The 16,866-nt window shown below is 50.7% G+C and overlaps 1 protein-coding gene across 4 annotated transcripts; it reads right to left on the bottom strand.

Moving 5' to 3' along the window:
* Positions 1–325: 325 nt before the first annotated feature.
* On the bottom strand, positions 326–15,838 carry STOML1 (stomatin like 1). Of its 4 annotated transcripts, XR_008705442.1 has the most exons (8): positions 15,633–15,838; positions 13,957–14,063; positions 12,558–12,707; positions 12,055–12,258; positions 8,928–9,123; positions 8,264–8,476; positions 7,417–7,743; positions 326–682 (listed from the first exon to the last, which is right to left on the bottom strand). XR_008705442.1 is itself a non-coding variant. In XM_055556127.1 (7 exons), exons 1-7 carry the CDS (start codon positions 15,763–15,765, stop codon positions 7,550–7,552), a joined length of 1,197 nt encoding a protein of 398 aa, XP_055412102.1. In that variant the 5' UTR covers positions 15,766–15,838; the 3' UTR covers positions 5,602–7,549. The 4 variants fall into 4 exon arrangements, 3 of the variants coding, with proteins under 3 accessions (XP_055412102.1, XP_055412103.1, XP_055412105.1); XM_055556127.1 differs by lacking the exon at positions 326–682 and having other exon boundaries at positions 5,602–7,743; XM_055556128.1 differs by lacking the exon at positions 326–682 and having other exon boundaries at positions 5,602–7,743; positions 8,264–8,473.
* Positions 15,839–16,866: the final 1,028 nt, after the last annotated feature.

Below are 16,866 nucleotides of genomic sequence, written 5' to 3'. Positions count from 1 at the left end.
CTGAAGCACACTAACTCTTAGTTGTGGCATGCGGGATCTAGTTTCCTAACTAGGGATTGAACTCTCGCCCCCTGCATAGGGGGCTTGGAGTCTTAGCCACTGGACCACCAGGGAAGTCCTGCAACAAGTCCATTTTAAAAACCAGTTGCTGGTGCCTGTTATATGGTGGACACTGCCAATCTCTGGAAAGTCAGTGGAAGCACACTGGAGTCCCAGTCCAGGGGAAGAAGCTCCAGGCTGAGGACTGTGGTGGGCAAGTCCCTTTGATCCTCAGTCTCCTCCCTCTCCTTTTCTCCCCTCTTCACTCCTTTCCTCTCTCTCTCTCCAGCCTCTCTCCTGGCTGAGTGGCAGAGGATCTGGGGCAGCAGATGGGGAATATGCCCCCCTCTGCCCACCCCCACACAGTCCACGCCCATCCCCACACGGTGGAGCCAGGCTAAGTGGAGCAACACAAAGCCAGAATCTTAAGACCCTCTTTATTCCAAGCCAATCCCACTGCCCCACAGTCCCACTGACAGAAGAGGAAGTCATGGGCTGGAGCCATGAGACACAGGTTCAGGGGCCAGTCCTGCCACAAATCCCTCTGGGAAGTCCTTCTGGGGACCTGCTGGTGCTTGGTCATCCCATCTGTGGACCAGTCATCTCTTGCTGTCCTGGTTGGGGGAGCTGGACACCACTTGGCCTAGGATGGGAATCAAGAACCACTCACCAGGAGGAACCAGAAAATTTCTCCTCCCAGCTTCCACCCCTGCAATACACAAACCTCCCCAAGTCCCCACCACCTCATCACTCTCAATTTCATGGTTTTTGGCTTGGAGGCCCCACCAAAGGGCTAACTCAGTGAGGCCTGTGTGAGTGACACAGTGGCAATGATTTACCACTGGCACTTCTCTTCCTTGCAGACTGTTCAGTTAATAAACACCCTGGAGCTGCCGCCTACCCCAGCCCGCCCCCATGCGCACAGGAGTGCCAGAATCCTGCCCCCAGCCTTACTTCCTCCCTTCTTTCTCCAGGGTGAGGTGTCAATCTTTGTCCAGAGCTAATCCCATCAGGGCTCAGGATCCCATTCCCTTCTCTTCCTCTACAGTCTCCCTCTGCCTCTCTCTCTACTGGATCTTTCCCCATAATATCCTCTCTCTTTCACCTTAAAAATACCCACCTCCATGCTAGCCAATGCAATTATAAAAGGGAAAGCACTTTAAAGCACTGATATGAGGAGGTGAGTTATCAACATCTGACTGTATATTGAAGATGAAATACTTTGAAGTACTATGAATAAAAATACAGTTAGTAAGGTAAGAATTAAGTTAGTAAGGTACAGAGCTCCTACGGAGCAGTAAATTGCACACTGATTGGATAATATAATGAAGGGAAAAACCCCATTTATAGTAGTATCAGAAAAGATATAGTACCTGGGAATAAGCTTTAAAAAAATGTTCAAGACCGTATGAACACTGCAAAACTTCTAAAGAACACTAAGAGGAAAAAAAATACATAAAAACATGCCAGTTCATGGACAGGAAGACTCAGTACCATAAAGACGGCAATTATTTGAGTTATTTCACACATTTAATACGGTCTCCATAAAGATATAAACAATTTTTTGACCACTCCACTGGCAGGCAGGATCTTAGTTCCCCAATCATAAATGGAACCCAAGTTCCCTGTGTTGGGAGCAAAGAGTCTTAACCACTGGACCACCAACAAAAGTCCCCTAAACAATTACTGCTGCTGCTGCTAAGTCACTTCAGTCGTGTCCGACTCTGTGCGACCCCATAGACGGCAGCCCATCATGCTCCACCGTCCCTGGGATTCTCCAGGCAAGGCTAGGGTAATTCTAAAGCTTATTTTAAAACAGCAACAAGAATAGGCAGGAAGAATTTCTTTCTTTTTTTTTTTTTTAATTTGGCTACGCTGGGTGACTTCTAGGATCTTAGTTCTCAGACCAAGGAGTCAACCCACATCCTCGGCAGTGAAAGTGCTGAGTGGTTAAACACTGACTGCCAGGAAATTCCCAGGAAGACTGTCTTAAGAAGTATTAAAAAGAATTAATCTTATAGATATTCAACATTTTATGAAGCCTCAATAATTAAAACCACGTGGTCTTAGTGAACAGACAAATGGAACAGAACAGAAAACCCAGAGATAGATCCCAAGGCAAAGAGAAATACACAGCACTGAAAAAAATGTGGTTCTCTATATTTTATGCTCATTTAAATGCCAGGGGCTTTGTCAAACAATTACATGTAAAAAATAAAATAATGGAAGTACATGGAATTCCTTTATGATCTTAGAATGGAAGTTTTTCTTTTGACTTAAAACCTAAAAGCCATAAAGTAAAATATATATCATTTCAAATACATCTGTCAAATTTCATGGGAAAATATCATAAGCAAAGTCAAACTACAAACAACAAATTGGGTTAAACATTTTTACAACTTATATCAAAAAGAACTAATCTCTCTAGTATAAAGAGTTCCAGATGTCAAAACAAAAATAGAAACAACCAACACTAAAAAAAAATACATGAAATAACATTTCACAGAAAAAGAAACACAATAGCTCTTAAACATATTACAAAATTTCAACTTTACACAAAATAAGAGACATGAAAAATTTCAAGTTTTGAGGTAATTCAATGGGGAAAATATACCTTTTCAACAAGAAGTGCTGGATACCCACATGGGCGGGGCCCCATATACAAAAAGTAACTCAAAGTGGATCAGACCTAAAAGTACTAAAAAAAAAAAAAGTACTTCTAAAAGTTTATAGATTCAGCTAGTACTTTAAGGCACTGTGGCTAAAAGTACTAGAAAACACAGGGGAAATCTTCAAGACCTTCAGCAAAGATGAGCAAAGACTTCCAGGAAAGGACACAAAACCTCTCACCAAGAAAAAATTATAGGCATTTCCCTGGTGGTCCAGTGGTTAAGAATCCACCGTGTGATGCAGGTTTGATCCCACACACGCTTTATGGAGCAACTAAGACCATGAGCAGCAGTTACTGAGGCTAGCCCACTCTGGAGCCTACACCCCACAACCACTGAGCCTGAGTGCCACGACTAAGGAGTCTGTGCCCTGCGAGGACCCCTCATGACAATGAGGACCCCATCCGTGTGTCCCAACTAAGAGCTGACACAAATACATATATAAATACTTTAAAAAGTATAGACTAACTTCATCAAAATTAAAATCTATTGCTTTAAAAAATAAATCATTAAGAAGTTAGAAAGCCAAGCTACAGTCTGGGAGAAAATATTTCAAATACCTGCTGAAAGACATGTATCCAGAATTTACTAAGAACTCTTAGAACTAATATGAATATTATACCAATAAGATAAAGCCAGATTTTAAAGCGAGAAAAAAATCTGACAGATACTTCACAAAAAAAGACATATACCCAATGAGCACCCTAAAAGGGCTCAAAGTCATTAGGCAGACCCACTGGAAATGACTGACAACACCAAGTGTTGGCACAACCATCCTGGAATTGGTTTGGCGGTTTCTAGAGCCAGAAGTTTTACTCCTTAGTATTTACCCAAATGAAAACATATATCCATACAAAGACTCATACACAGATAGATGTCCAGAGAAGCTTTGATAATCAAAACTGAAAACTACTCAAATGTCCATCAACAGGTGAATATGCAAACTGTACCTCTATCCATACAACAGAGTATCACTAACAATAAAAAAAAAAACAAAACTATGGGTACACATAATAACACAGATGATTCAAAAGCTCTACAGAAAGAAGCTAGACACAAAAGGATATACACGGCATGGTTTCACTTGTATGAAATTCTAGAAATGTGAAATTTAATCAATAGTTATTAGAAAGCAGATGGATCAGTGGTGACCTGGGCCTGGGGGTGGGGGTTGGGAGCCTGAAGATTGAATGGGAAGAGATACAGGGAACCACGTGAGTTGATGGAAACGTTCTATATCTTGATTCTGATGGGTAGTGGTTACGTGGTGCTCCATTTGTCAAAGTGCATTTAAAATAGGTGCATTTTATGCACCAACCAAAAGACACAGACTGGCTAGGTGGATGAAAACATATGTATGTATACCCCCAAACTGTATGTAATTCTTTTATATTCTTAGATTAATCATGTTTCCATATGGCTTGCAATATAATTATCATTTATCTGGCTACTTAGTGTGAAAAATGGTAAACATCTTTTAGTATTAAAAAATGAATGCATTTTATCCTATTATCTGTTAAAAAGGTAAATTCTGTGCTTTTTATCTGGAACTGAAAAGAAACCCTGTGCTTTTGCTGGAATGGAAAATCCAAACCTTAAAAAGCAATAAACAATTGAACAACTTTTTAAAAAGTTGAACTTTTTTATTTACTTTTTCACTGAAATGAGCTTTTTCATTTACTGGACTGTCAAAAAATTCCAGAGTTTAATAACACATTGTGTTGGCGTGGCTGCGAGGAAAAACAGACTCTCACTTACTGATGATGGGAATGTAAATTAGAATACTCCCTAAAGAAGGCATTTGGGCAATATTAAACTATAAATGCTTTGACCTAGCAATTTCCTTTCTAGGACTTTATCCCACAGATGAACTTCAACCACAATAGCATATGCGAAAGGTTATTACTGCATGACTGTTTGAAATAGCAAAACACAAAAAAATAATCTGAATGTCTATCAATCCAAACCAGGTAAAATAAACTATGATACACCCATACAACTGAATCCTATGTAACTATTCATATAAAACTGAATAGGGGAAATCTAGGTATGCAAATATGGAAAGATTCTCAAGCACAATGTTAAGTGAACAAATTAACATTGTATTTGCTATGCTGCCGTTTCTGTAAAAAAAAAAAAAAAAAATCCCAGAGAATAAAATATGTGGATTTTCTTAAGTGTTATGTTTTTAAAACTCCAACATTTTTTTTGGCTGTGCAGCACAGCATGTGGGATCTTAGCGCCCTGGCCAGGGGCTGAACCTGCACCCTCGGCAGTGGAAGCACAGAGTCTTAACCACTGGGCCACCAGGGAAATCCCCAAAGCCCAGCTTCTGGAAGAAGAACTTGGAAACTAATACCAGAGGATATCTGTTTGAAACTACGTGGATGGAGTCAAGAGTATGAGGGACAATTTTCATAGCTTGCCTTTTTAAACTTCTCTCTTCAACATTAAATACTTATTTAAAAAATAATATCAGAATAATACATTATATATATAGAAAAGCATCACGTAACTGTTTTAGTTATCATTCTTCTTCGGGTTACCTTGGGGAAACAAATACAGGAAGTGTCTAATGCAGTAGAGGGGCATAGCTGGCAGGCAGTATCAGTTACTACTACAAAATCCCTGCACACATCCCCCCTCAGACTTTAGGTCCCAGTTCCCCAAATCGGAGGTGTCTGCTACCCTTCCTGTGGCCTCACAGGGACTCTCCCCTCTGCCAAGTGTCTCCCGCATTTCCTTTCTTCTCTCATCTCCATGTAAACTGTGAGTCTTGGGCATCAACTCCTCAGAAAGCTTTCTCTGATGGACACCCTTTCCTCCCCCGCCCCTTCACACCCTGGCCCCGTTAGGTGCCCCTCGTTGCACCCCTACCCCCAGGGACTGCCGAGTCTGCTGGGTCCTCCGAAGCCCGGAGGCCTTGAGCCTGTGGGCTCCCTGTCCTGGAGCGCTGGCCTCGCCAAGGAATGAGTTCCCCTCGATGGGATGAGGGCATTAACAGCTGGCAGCAGATTCTGCTCTCCACCCACACAGACATCTATAAGTTTCAGTTTCCCCTGGTGATGCTGCTCCTCTGACACCCACAAAGAAAATCTGAGTTTCGATTTCCCTTAAGCTCTAACGAGGAAGGCGCCTGGGGCTTCCCCTCTCACCCTGTGGGGCGCTGTGTGCAGCAGCCGCGGAAGAACAATGATGGATGGCTCAGGCACGAAGCTCAAAGTCCAGCAGGGAGGGCGGACACTCACACAAGAACAGTAACAGAAACAGTGGGGAATGGGCACGAAGACAGCCCCGAAGCAGTGGGCGAGCCCAGGCCCCCAGGGCTCATGGGAGGTGGGGATTGGAGGGAAGGCTTTTGAACAGGAGTTCCCAGCTGGGCAGCCTCCAGAGCAGTGGAGAGAGGGACAGGGAGGGGTCAGCAGCCTGGGCTCTGGTCCTTCAGGGAGGGGCCCTGGGGCTGAAACCTGAACCCAGTGGCAGTTTGGTCTACTCCAGGAGGACCTACAAGAGGAGGGCCAAGGCGGGCACTGGCAGGGACCCAAGGGTAAACTGGATGGAGCCTGGTGCCAAAGCAGCTGGACAGGGCCCTGTCAGGGAAGGCTTAGTGCCAGAGGACAAGCCAGAGGCTGTTCCTCAAAGAGGAGGCTCGAATTTCTGTGGGTTTCTTTTTCACAAGCCTCTCTGGGATGTGAGATTCATTCCTTAGAACTCAAGATGTCTAAGGCCCTCATTCTCTGGGGTCCCTGGGGTTTGGGCCGGACCAATGGGGAAACACTGACCAGGCGTACAGCAGGAGGGGCAGGTGATGGCAGCTCCGTCTCCCCTCGAGTGTGACAGGAGCCCCTGCCCTTCGCTGGATGAACGGTTTGCTCGACACCCACATCCTTCCTGCAAACCTCTCCCCAGACTATAAAGAGGAACAGAGTGCCTGCTCCTGCCTGCTTTCAGGCCCTTGTCAGGAAGGGGAACTGTGGGTGATTCCAGAGCACTGTTGGGGCTCGGGTCACCCTTCAGGGCCTGGGTCCCAGGCTGGCAGCACGGACATCACCTCAGAGCCCTCTTCCCCACCCTCATGACCCGTATTTCTCTCCAGATACATTGTAAACAGCACATTTATTTGAGGTTTTCAAACCTCTGGTAAGAAGCACAGGAACAGCAGGGCTCTCTGTCATGCTGCCCTGGCCCCAGCCCATCGGGCATGCAAGACTGAGGCTGGGAGATGAGTCAAGACACCCTCAGGAGCAGGGCCAGGGAGACGCCGCCCTGCCCCGCTTCTCCCCCCCACCACCCCCCAGTCTGAGCCTGGACTGCAATCAGCAAAGCAGACCGAGCCCAATCTCAGATCCCTCCCAATGCAGGGACCTCTGCTTGGTCCCTTCTCTCTCCCTCCCCGAGCTGCTCTGATCCCCCTCTCTGACCCCCTCTTCTGGAACTTGGAGCCTGAGTCACATGCAGAGATCCCTCACACCAGGACCAAACCAGCTGCTGTTGGGTTGTTTCCGTCAGCCCCTCCTCTCCAGCCAGGTCGCCAGAGGAGCAGGGCAGGCCTGGCTCTCCTGTCACTGCCTGTGTACCCAGTTCAGGTAGGGCACTCGGCAGGGGACCAGGATAGCAAATGCTTGCTGAGAGAACCGCTGTGGATGAGAAGGGCAGGGCTGCCTGACTCAGCCTCTCCTAGCCCCAGTGTCTCCCAGCCTCCACTCACTGTCTCCCGCTGGGTCTGACACTCCTCAGGGCTTCAACAATCCAAGGTGCAGAGCCAGGGCCTCCGCCTCCAAGAGGTCTCCCTGGCTTGGTGCCCGGCTCGGGGCCGGGCTACTGACAGGCAGCCAAACCTGCTACTTCAAGGCCTTGAGGACAGCCTCCAGCTTCATGGCCACGGCCAGGTCACCCTTCACCTTCAACCGCCCACTCATGTAGGCCCCCAGGGGCCGCAGCTCCCTGCACAACAGGGACCACAGGTCCTCCTCAGACAGCTCCACCACCACGTCGGGGATGACATCAGGCACTCCGCGTCCCACCCTCCCTTGCCCTGTGGGGAGAAAGAAAACTGAGAATCAGTGGGGGGGACAGCAATGCTACAGGGGGTAGAAGAGGTCAGCACGTCCCACTGGGAAGGGTGGGAAGAGTGGCTAGGAGCTCAGGTGCTAATACCCAGGGTTCAAGTCCTACTGACTGACCACTCAGAGCCTCAGTTTCCAAACTGGTGAGATGAGGATGATAGTAATCACTAAGTCACGGGTTTATGATGAGAAGTAGGTGACATGATGCGCAAAATGCGCTCAGACAGAGCCTGGCACGAACAGGCCTGCAACGTGTGCAGGGCTCTTGGTCCAGGCAGCTGGGCCAGCCGGGCGGTCCTGCTCATGGGGATGGGACAGGGAGCCCAAGGCCTGGGCAGTCACTGCCTGCAAATGGCATCTGACCTCCTGACAGCTATGGGTTTGCCCTAAACTGCTGGCAGGGGTAGGGCCTGGTCTGAAAAGGACCACAGGTGGTGGGGCTACGAGCAGCCCCGGCAGGGAAGGAGAGGTCAGGGAGGGCAGTGGCACCTGCAGTGAGATCCAGGAAATAAATGCTCTGGGGGCCGCTGGGCAGGACGACGTTGAACTGGTAGCAGGCCCCGACCTGGCTGACCAGGGCCTCTGACAGGATGGGCTGCAGAGCCATCAGCAGCCCCTCGGCCACAGGCTGCTTGGGGCTGGGCCCAGCACCCCCGTGAGGGGCAGATGGCTCAACTTCGCTCACCATCTCCAAGGTATCTGCTGGTGGTGGAAACGGGATGGGGGAGGGAGGCAGAGAGAAGGAAGTCAGTGCGCTGCCAAGGTCAGGATGATGGTGGCCCTCGTGCCTTCACAGCGCTCTCTCTTACATCCCCTGCAGCCTGCATTCAGTTTCCTCCTCTGCTAAGAGGCTGCCCTTGAGTTTCTAGCCATAACCCCAACCCCCATCTCTAAATCACTCCAGCCTTGAGTCTTAAACTCTCTTCCGGATGCTGTTGCTTCCTCCCATGGAGGCTCCCAAAGGCCTCCGCACACTCAGACTCTTCTCATTACCTTAGTTCTGGTTCTAGAATCGGGGTGGCTGGAACAGCCGGGCAGGGTGTGCACTGCACAAGGCGCTTGGTTAAAGGAACAAGAGGCAAAGCTCAGTCTGTGCTGGACGCGAAGCTGAACGCCCGGCGGGGGGAACCACCCTTTCCCTGAGGCTCCTCACCTGGTCCAGGGCGCGGGGTGCCTCCTGCCACTGAAGGCACACTGCCTCCCAGGAAGTGGAGGGCCAGCTGCTGCAGGGTGCTGTCCAGGCTGGGCCCTGCTGGGCTGTCCTGGGGTGGCTGGAGCACGGCCTCCACTGCCAGCTCCACGCGGTCCACCTCCAGCCCCCAGGCCCTGGTCACATCGTTGATCTCCAGCTGCAGGAAGTGTGGGGAGACATGGCACTCATTCCACAAAGGTCCCATCCAGAGCACCTTCTTTAGGCAGGTTGGTATGGCCACGGTGACCCATGAGGTACCAGGCCAGCCCTTGAGAAGTGCCCAGCCTGGACGGAGGCAGAGGGCAATTACAACGCAGCCATGGAAAGTTGTAGTGTGCACCAGGGGAGGGTGTGGGGCAGGCAGGAAGGGGTGATGCTAGGAGGAGGAGGAGGAGTTACCCAGGTGAAGGGGCATGAAGGAGGACCCTTCCAGACAACAGGAACAGCATGTGACGAAGCCCAGAGAGGAGCACCTCGAACGTTCGGGGAACTGCGAGTAACCACAGCTCCATGTAGCCGGACCCTCAAGCACGGGCTGGGACACTGGAGACAGCCAAGGAGGTAGAGGTGGCTGCCCTCTCTCATTTGGACTTACTCTGAGGCACAAGGGGGCCCCGAGAGGAGTTTAGCAGCAAAGTGACAGAGCAGTCTTCCTAGCTGCAAAGATTCTCTTGGCTGCTATGTGGACGCTGGACTGGAGGGGTTGAGGATGGAGGGAGACCAGGTAGGATGGTGTTTCAAACTGCAGGCAAAAGTTACACAGACGCAGTGTCAGGCAGAGGCGGCTTTGAGCCGAGACACATGGCGGAGGGGCACAGCTCTTAGACTCTAAGCTACAGAGGACACTAGAGAAAAGGCACCACTGGGCTTCTCGGCTGCCTGAGCGTGCAAAAAGCGGAAGGGTGGTGAGGAGCAGGGGGAGCCAGGTTTCTGATGAGAGTTCTTGCACAGATCATGAGTGTGGGCATTCACCCAGAAAGCACACATAGACGAAGGCACAGATGTGGGGGTGGGAGGGAAGGAATGATGAGTATTCCTTTAGGGAAGAAACAAGGTATTTTTAAATACATTAAGCTTGAGATATCTACGGGACCGCCAACTACAACTGGGTAAGTAGGTCCAGGAAGCAGGACAGAATGGGACTGGATCAGAGTGTCGTGAATAATTAGTGTCCAGAAGTAGCAAACAGCCCCAGGGGGATCACAGGGGAAAAGAGACCACTGAGGGAAACCCGGAAACAGGAGGACAGGGAGTAACCAGGAGTGTGGAATAATGGAATTCAGAGCAAACAGGGGATCCAATAATAAGACCAGGACGCGCCCATCGAGTCCAAGGCTGCCTCCAGGTGACGTGGGGAAGGACTGAGAAGTGCTCCCGTGCTGGCAAGAGGAGGTCACTGTGGGGTGGGCAGTGACGTCAGTCTTAGGAGCCTAGGGGAGCCTAGAGTAACAACAGGAAGGGAGGAAGGAAAGGCAAGAGAGGGGTGAAGAGCTAGAAGGGGTGTGGGAGAAAGGGAGAGCATGCAGAAAGGCAAGAAGAGGATGAGCAGAGGGAGGGAGCCGAGTCCTGGGCCCCGAGCACTGGGCAGTGCAGAGGAACCAGATGCTTCCAGGGAGGCAGGAAAACAGCACAGAGGTAGATGAGCTTCAAGGGGTGACGCTGGAGGAGGCTGGAAGAGTTCTCACCCTAGAGTGCTTTCTCCGAGGATCAAGGGGCAAGGCCTGCTGCAGAGGGATGGGTGGGGGTGGGGCCAGCAGTAGGGGCCGGGAGGGGTAAAGCAGCAGGCACAAGTGGGTAAGCAGCTAAGAGGGCCCAGCAAGGGAGAGGTGGGAAGCGCGCAATCCCTCCAGGTGCAAAACAGGCAGATGGAAGAGTGAAAACGAGAGACCGATGTCTGAACCAGGCCTTGCCGAAGGTGGTGGATTTCCTAAAATTTGATTTTATCCAGGTGCTGAATCCACTTTGCCAGGAGCTAAGTGAGTCTGGGTAATGGCCCTAAAGGACTCTAATGCCCTGGTATGGGACTCACACCCCCAAATGGCCTCTCTTGGCTTTGTTGTACCAAAGTCATGTGCAGCAAGGCCAAAAACAAAGGCCAAGAACAAAATCTGATTTGTGTAAGACCAAGCAGTGGACAGAGGGCAGGGGCAGCTGATCTGGCTCTGGCCCAGCTCTGCCCTTGACCACGGCTCTTAGGGGCAAGTCAAATAACTTCTGAGCCTTGATTTCCTTCCTCCAAAATAAAAGAGTGATACTAGCCTTTGTGCAGCAAAATGCAAAGCTGAGATACACTGAGGCAGCCAAAATGCTATGCGTGTTGTTACTATCACAAATAGAATTTTCTTGGGAATTTCAGCCAGTTGATTCATTTCCTGAAGGGACTGGAACCTCCAGGAATGGCATTACTCACTCCCGTCCCTGTCTTCTAACCCTAGGGAAGGCAGAACCTAGGGGAACGAGGAGAAACTTCACCCACGGTCCCCTGCCAGGACATGGGAGAAAGCCTGAGGTGAGCATGAGGAGCAGGTGACATGCCCTCACATGTGTATTTCAACCCCTCTTGTCACAGGAGGGATCTGAGGTGAATTCCAGTGTAACTGCTCACGCTCAGAAAAGAGGCAGCAAAAAGACCCAGAACAAAGAACACAAAACCACAAAAATGCACATGCTGCCTTGGGGAGTATGGAATTCCCCAGAAGGTGACTGGGCCAGGAAGGCCCCTGCTCCTGTCACCCACCTGCCCGCCAGGAGGCCACTCAGTGCCCCTGAGGCCCAGCGTTGTCATGGCAATGCCTGCGGGGCAGTGAAGAGTGAAACCTCAGGCAGTCAGCGGCAAGACTCAAGGCCACTCCCTTGGCCCAGCCCCTTCACCTCTCAGGCCTGGTTTCCCCGAGATCGCTATGGTCTGTGCCCATCTTCCATTCCTCAGCTGACAGTCCCACCAAGACCACTGACTCTTCACAAGTTATTACACTCTTGGGACACAAGGTAAACTGAGGCCCAGAGTGATCTGGTGCTATGCGAAAGTGCAGGCAGAGCCGGGCCCACGTGCCAGCCACGGAACTCTGCCCGGGGCAGAGCTGCCTACCAGGAGTTGGTCGCTGATCTTGAGCTTCTCCATCTGGATCTCTCGCAGGGGCCTCTTGAGCAGGGCCTTGGTCATGGCATTCTGGGCTGTCATGCGTGTGGCTGTGTTCAGGTCCTTTACTGTCATCACCGACAGTACCGGGTCCCAGATGCGGAACTGGACATCGGCCCCCACGGACAGCACAGCCCCATCCTTAGAGGCCAACTGTTAGGAGAGGCCAGGAAAGAGGGGCAGGGGCTGCAGGGAGGCCAGGCCCACTGAGACCACCTAACCTGACCCACTTGCCTGGCCACTGGCTCCTCGAGAACAAAATGGTAACCCCAAGTGCAGGGGGTTCGCTATATAGAGCAAGGATGTCCTCCCAGCCTCCCTCCTCCTTTTTCTGGTGTCTTCCCCACCCCTCAGCCCTGATGGCTACTCGCAGGCCAAGGTACTGACATCCACAACACACCCAGCACAAGCTCCCCACTCCCTCTATCCAGGGGAGCCAAGAAGCCCCTCACCTTGCAGGGAGGAACACTGAAGGCTCGTGTCCTCAGATCTACCCTCTGAAAAGAGTCGATGAAGGGCAGGAGCAGAACCATACCGGGTCCTTGAGGGGTGCGGATCCGGCCCAGTCGAAACACGACCATGCGCTCATAGGTGGGCACGACCTGCTCGTAACAGCAAGGGAAAGGGTCAAAAGCACTGAGCTGATGCTTACAATTATGTCTGCCCAGGTCTTTCCCCCACGTCTCTCCCTCAGGTTCAGGGTCAGGGATCCTTAGCTCTATTTCCAGATTAAAAAAACCAAGCTCTGAGAGGTTAACTGACTTGCGTAAAAACCACAAAGCCCCCAAGTGAAACAGGCAAGATTTGAAGGCAGTTCTGAGTAACTCCAAAAGCCATGCTCTCAACTACGATACTGTACTGACTTGATTATCTGTGAAACCTTTTACCTGTGTGGTTTAAAGCTAAACATGACTCAAACCAGGAAACTGTCTGCCCTTGTCTTAGTCAAGGGATAAGCTGGGCTGCTCTAATAGCGACCCTGAGGGAAGGGCTTTGCCAGCTTCAGGCTCCTGGAGTCCTCAAGGAAGGAAATATACCCAAATGAGAAATGATGGCTCAGAGAGGCAGTGACTTGCCCAAGGTCACAGATATTTGTTTCAGTGGCAGTTTTAGGATTAGGATTTAGGGCCTTCTAAGGAAGGACTCCCTTGCAGACCACCCAAACCCTAAACTTTCCAGAGATGGTGACTGTTGTCTGGGGCTGCATGAGGGTCAGCTTCCACCTCCACTGCAGCTCTCAGGTGTGAGCATCTACTCTAGCTCATCCTTTCCCTTCTGTCCCATCCCTTGTTGAAAACGAGGCTGAAATTCCTTTTACTCATCACTTTCTGGGCCAGGTTGAGTGTTTTTCATTTCTAACTTAGCTTAACCCAAAAGGAAGAAGATATTTGTGTGCACCTTACCACCTGTGTTCAGACCCCTAAACTTGGGCATTTGGGAAGACTTGTTTCTGCCACTTACTGGCTCCCAGTAAAGTTGAGCCTCAGTTTCCTCATCTGAAAGCTGAGAATGAACAATTCTTGTCCAGCCCATTTCACAGTGTTAGTTGTTCAGTCATGTCCGACTCTTTGCGACCCCATGGACTGTAACCCACCAAGATCCTCTGTCTATGGAATTTTCTAGGCAAGAATACTGGAGTGGAGTGCCATTCCCTTCTCCAGGAGATCTTCCCAACCCAGGAATTGAACCCAGGACTCCTGCATTGCAGGCAAATTCTTTACCATCTGCGCCCATTTCACAGAGGTGTGATAATACTTAGAGGAAGTGGGCAGAGGATGGGAAATTCATGCACCAATGTTAAAGCTCTCAGTGTGGCCCAACCACTCTGGGGACTGACCCAGCCAGCCTTACCTTCAGGGCAAACCAACCAGAAATGGGGAAGGTGATCAGCAGCAGCAAGAACCCCAGGAAACTGATGAGGCCATGGCAGAAGCAGGAGGGCCAGCTCTGAGGTGCATCTGGGGACAAGAGAGCAGAGACAGTCAAGAAATGCCAACTGCGTCTGGCATGACAGCTGCCGGCTGAGTGAACTCAGTCAAGTGCACCTTTTGCCCACCTCCCCTTTCAGTGGCTCCTTCCTTCTCAGAGCTAAGATGTTCTTTCCTAACTCACAGTGTTTCATTTCACTGGAGTGCCCTAAAGACCATCAAATACTTGCCTTGCCTAATACTAACTCCGTATCTGTGGGCAGGAGCTAGTTAAGGGCTGTTCCTTCCTCCCACATATCAGAATCAATTTGTTCCAAGTCCCAACCTCACAAAGCCCATTCTCTGCAAGGCAGCAGTCATTGGAACTGAGAAGTTAATCACAGGACAGCTCCGCTCTCCTCACTGGGCTGAGCAGGAGTCAATCCTTTTGTCTGATTTAAACCGCCTCCCACTTCTGGTAAACCCAGGAGGAACTCAGCATCTGTAAACAAATGCTAGGTTGAACTGAACGCTGCTGGCTTAACACCTCCTCCACTATTGGCCCGAAGTGTGCTTTCAATTTGGAAGTAATGCGTTAACCAAAACAGGTAAAGCGTCCATGGCTCTTAAACAGATGCCAGAGATGAGGGCTAAGATGTTCTTTCTTAGCTTACAATTTATTCTTCACCACACTTTAATGTTCTAATGACCATCAAAATGCACGCTTCACTTGAAGCAGCTTCAGAAGAAAGGTGGGGGAGGGGGACTAGGAAGGAAAGACTTGGCTGAAGCTCCGGGTGAATGAGAACCCCAGGATGGGATTGAAAGCTGAGAAAATCCCAGGATCTTAGGGATCCTCTCCCAACCCTGAACTGGAAGCAGACAGAATCCTCTGCTCCACCCTTCCAGGAACACCACACCCTTTGGGTTCTCTGAGCACCGCAATACTAAATCTCCTTTCCTGCTTCTTTCTGATCCATGTGGCCCCAGCAGGAAAAGAACTCTTGGATAGGGGCAGCTCTCATTACAGGGGGTCACAGAACACGGAATCCTCTGGGGTTTGGTTGTCAGCCTGAGGCATGTGGGATCTGACCTCTGGGTCAAGGGAATTACTCAAGGCTTTGGAGAAAAACAGGGCCTGGGAAGACACGACAGGCATCTAAGGGCCTTCCTTTTTGGCCTGCGCATCTCCACCAGGAAACCGGCAGATACTCAAGCTTGAGAAATCTAGGTGTCCCCTGAGGTGAAGATTCTGCCACTTCTCGGCGACCAGGTGCTCTTGGCGTGCTGGTGACCTCCTATACCTTGACCTTAGTTTCTTTCTGGGCAAAACGGAAACCTGAAACCTTTGGGCTGATAAATGCCAAGAAGAAACGAGGTGGGGCGAGGCTTCTTGGAAGATGCGAGAGCTCCAGTGCTGCCGCCCCGTAGCTCTAAGAAGGGCGGATGGGCGGTAGTGTCCCAGCGCCTGATCCAAGCCCTTCTCCACATCGTGGAAAACCCCTCTCGGTCCCTCCTCTTAGGCTGCGAGGACGCAAGACACGCTGACTCCCGAGAGGCAGAGAGTTCGGGGGTGCCTGCTGATCTCCCTCGGATCCGCTGCGCTGGGCGGCCACTCACCGGCCCCCGGCCCCACGCCGCCCGGCTCCGGGGACAAGCAGCCCTTCTGCGAGCCCAGGAAGCCGAAGCTCGACTGCTGGAAACGGTCAAAGTCCCCCAAAGGCAGAGCCCGATACCCAGACCTGCTAAGCATGGTTCCCAACAGAGGGCACGCCCCGCACCCCAGGGAAGAGCGGGGCTTGACCAGCCAGCCGCTACACTGCCCCGCCCCCGCTGGCCGCCGCTTCCGGTTTCGCCTGTGCTGCCGGGGGAGGGGTGGAGGCGGCCCGAGTGCAGGAGGAGGCCGACCGAGCCCGGCTCGCACCGTTGCATAGCGCCCCCTGCGCTGGGAGGACCGAACTGCGATCGCGGGGCTGGGAGGAAGGGTAGTCAAGTGTTCCTGGAGGCCCGCAGCGGTACGCTCCTCCTACATCTTTTCCCACTAGGTCTTAGAAAAGGAGCAGGAAGAGAAACTGAGCTTTGTAAGGGAGTTTTCAGGAGCTGAATCTTCTCCAGAAGCAAAGAAATGCTACCAGCCTTCTCAGCATAAACTAACAAACTCTGGACGGATTTGGGGAAGGTTGCCTTTAGGGTTTCTCCAAGGCATGATCAGCAAATTATTCCTGTTTGTATCCCTGAAGCTCCATTACTTTGGTCACCTGATGCGAAGAGCCCACTCATTAGAAAAGATTCTGATGCTGGGAAAGATTGAAGGTAGTAGGAGAAGGGGACGACAGAGGATGAGATGGTTGGATGGCATCACCAACTCCATGGACATGAGTTGGAGCAAGCTCCAGGAGACTCTGGGAGATGGTGAAGGACAGGGAAGCCTAGCGTGCTGCAGTCCATGGGGTAGCAAAGAGTCGGACATGACTGAGCGACTGAACAACAACAAAGCCCAGCAAGCAGGGCCTGGCACAGAGAGGATGTCAGTGCTTATCTGTTGAATGAAGGGGTAACCAGGTCATTGTGGGTCAACCTGGGGCAGAAGGGCCTGAGCTTCGGCACAAAAAGAAAGAAATTCTGTGTGCAGATCTCAGGGAACATGGCAGAGTAAAGAAGGGGATTGCATAGTGCTATCCCAGGGCAGCCCTCCCGAGCATCACAGACCCTCAGTCTTACAGATGCTGAAATAGCACACCCCACAATCCAGGTACCCAGAGGTAAATTGCTTCTCCCTGGCTTGAGAAAACAAAATGCAAAAGGTGAATTTACTCTGTATACCAACAAATATCAATTTCCTACAAGGCAGGTT

Source organism: Bubalus kerabau, chromosome 19, assembly GCF_029407905.1.
Source record: "Bubalus kerabau isolate K-KA32 ecotype Philippines breed swamp buffalo chromosome 19, PCC_UOA_SB_1v2, whole genome shotgun sequence".
In the NCBI taxonomy this organism is placed as follows: Eukaryota; Metazoa; Chordata; class Mammalia; order Artiodactyla; family Bovidae; genus Bubalus; species Bubalus kerabau.
Note: the sequence above shows the minus strand (reverse complement) of the source record. Positions and strands in the feature narration are given on the sequence as shown.

Bases quoted from the DNA above. Each gene is read 5' to 3' on its own strand.
- STOML1 (XM_055556127.1), bottom strand. From the start codon at position 15,765: ATGCTTAGCAGGTCTGGGTATCGGGCTCTGCCTTTGGGGGACTTTGAC. The intron at 12,259-12,557 runs GTGAGGGGCTTC...CTCTCCTAACAG, and splicing joins TCAGTGTTCCTCCCTGCAAG to TTGGCCTCTAAGGATGGGGC. The intron at 9,124-12,054 runs GTAGGCAGCTCT...CACTTCCTGCAG, and splicing joins AGATCAGCGACCAACTCCTG to CTGGAGATCAACGATGTGAC.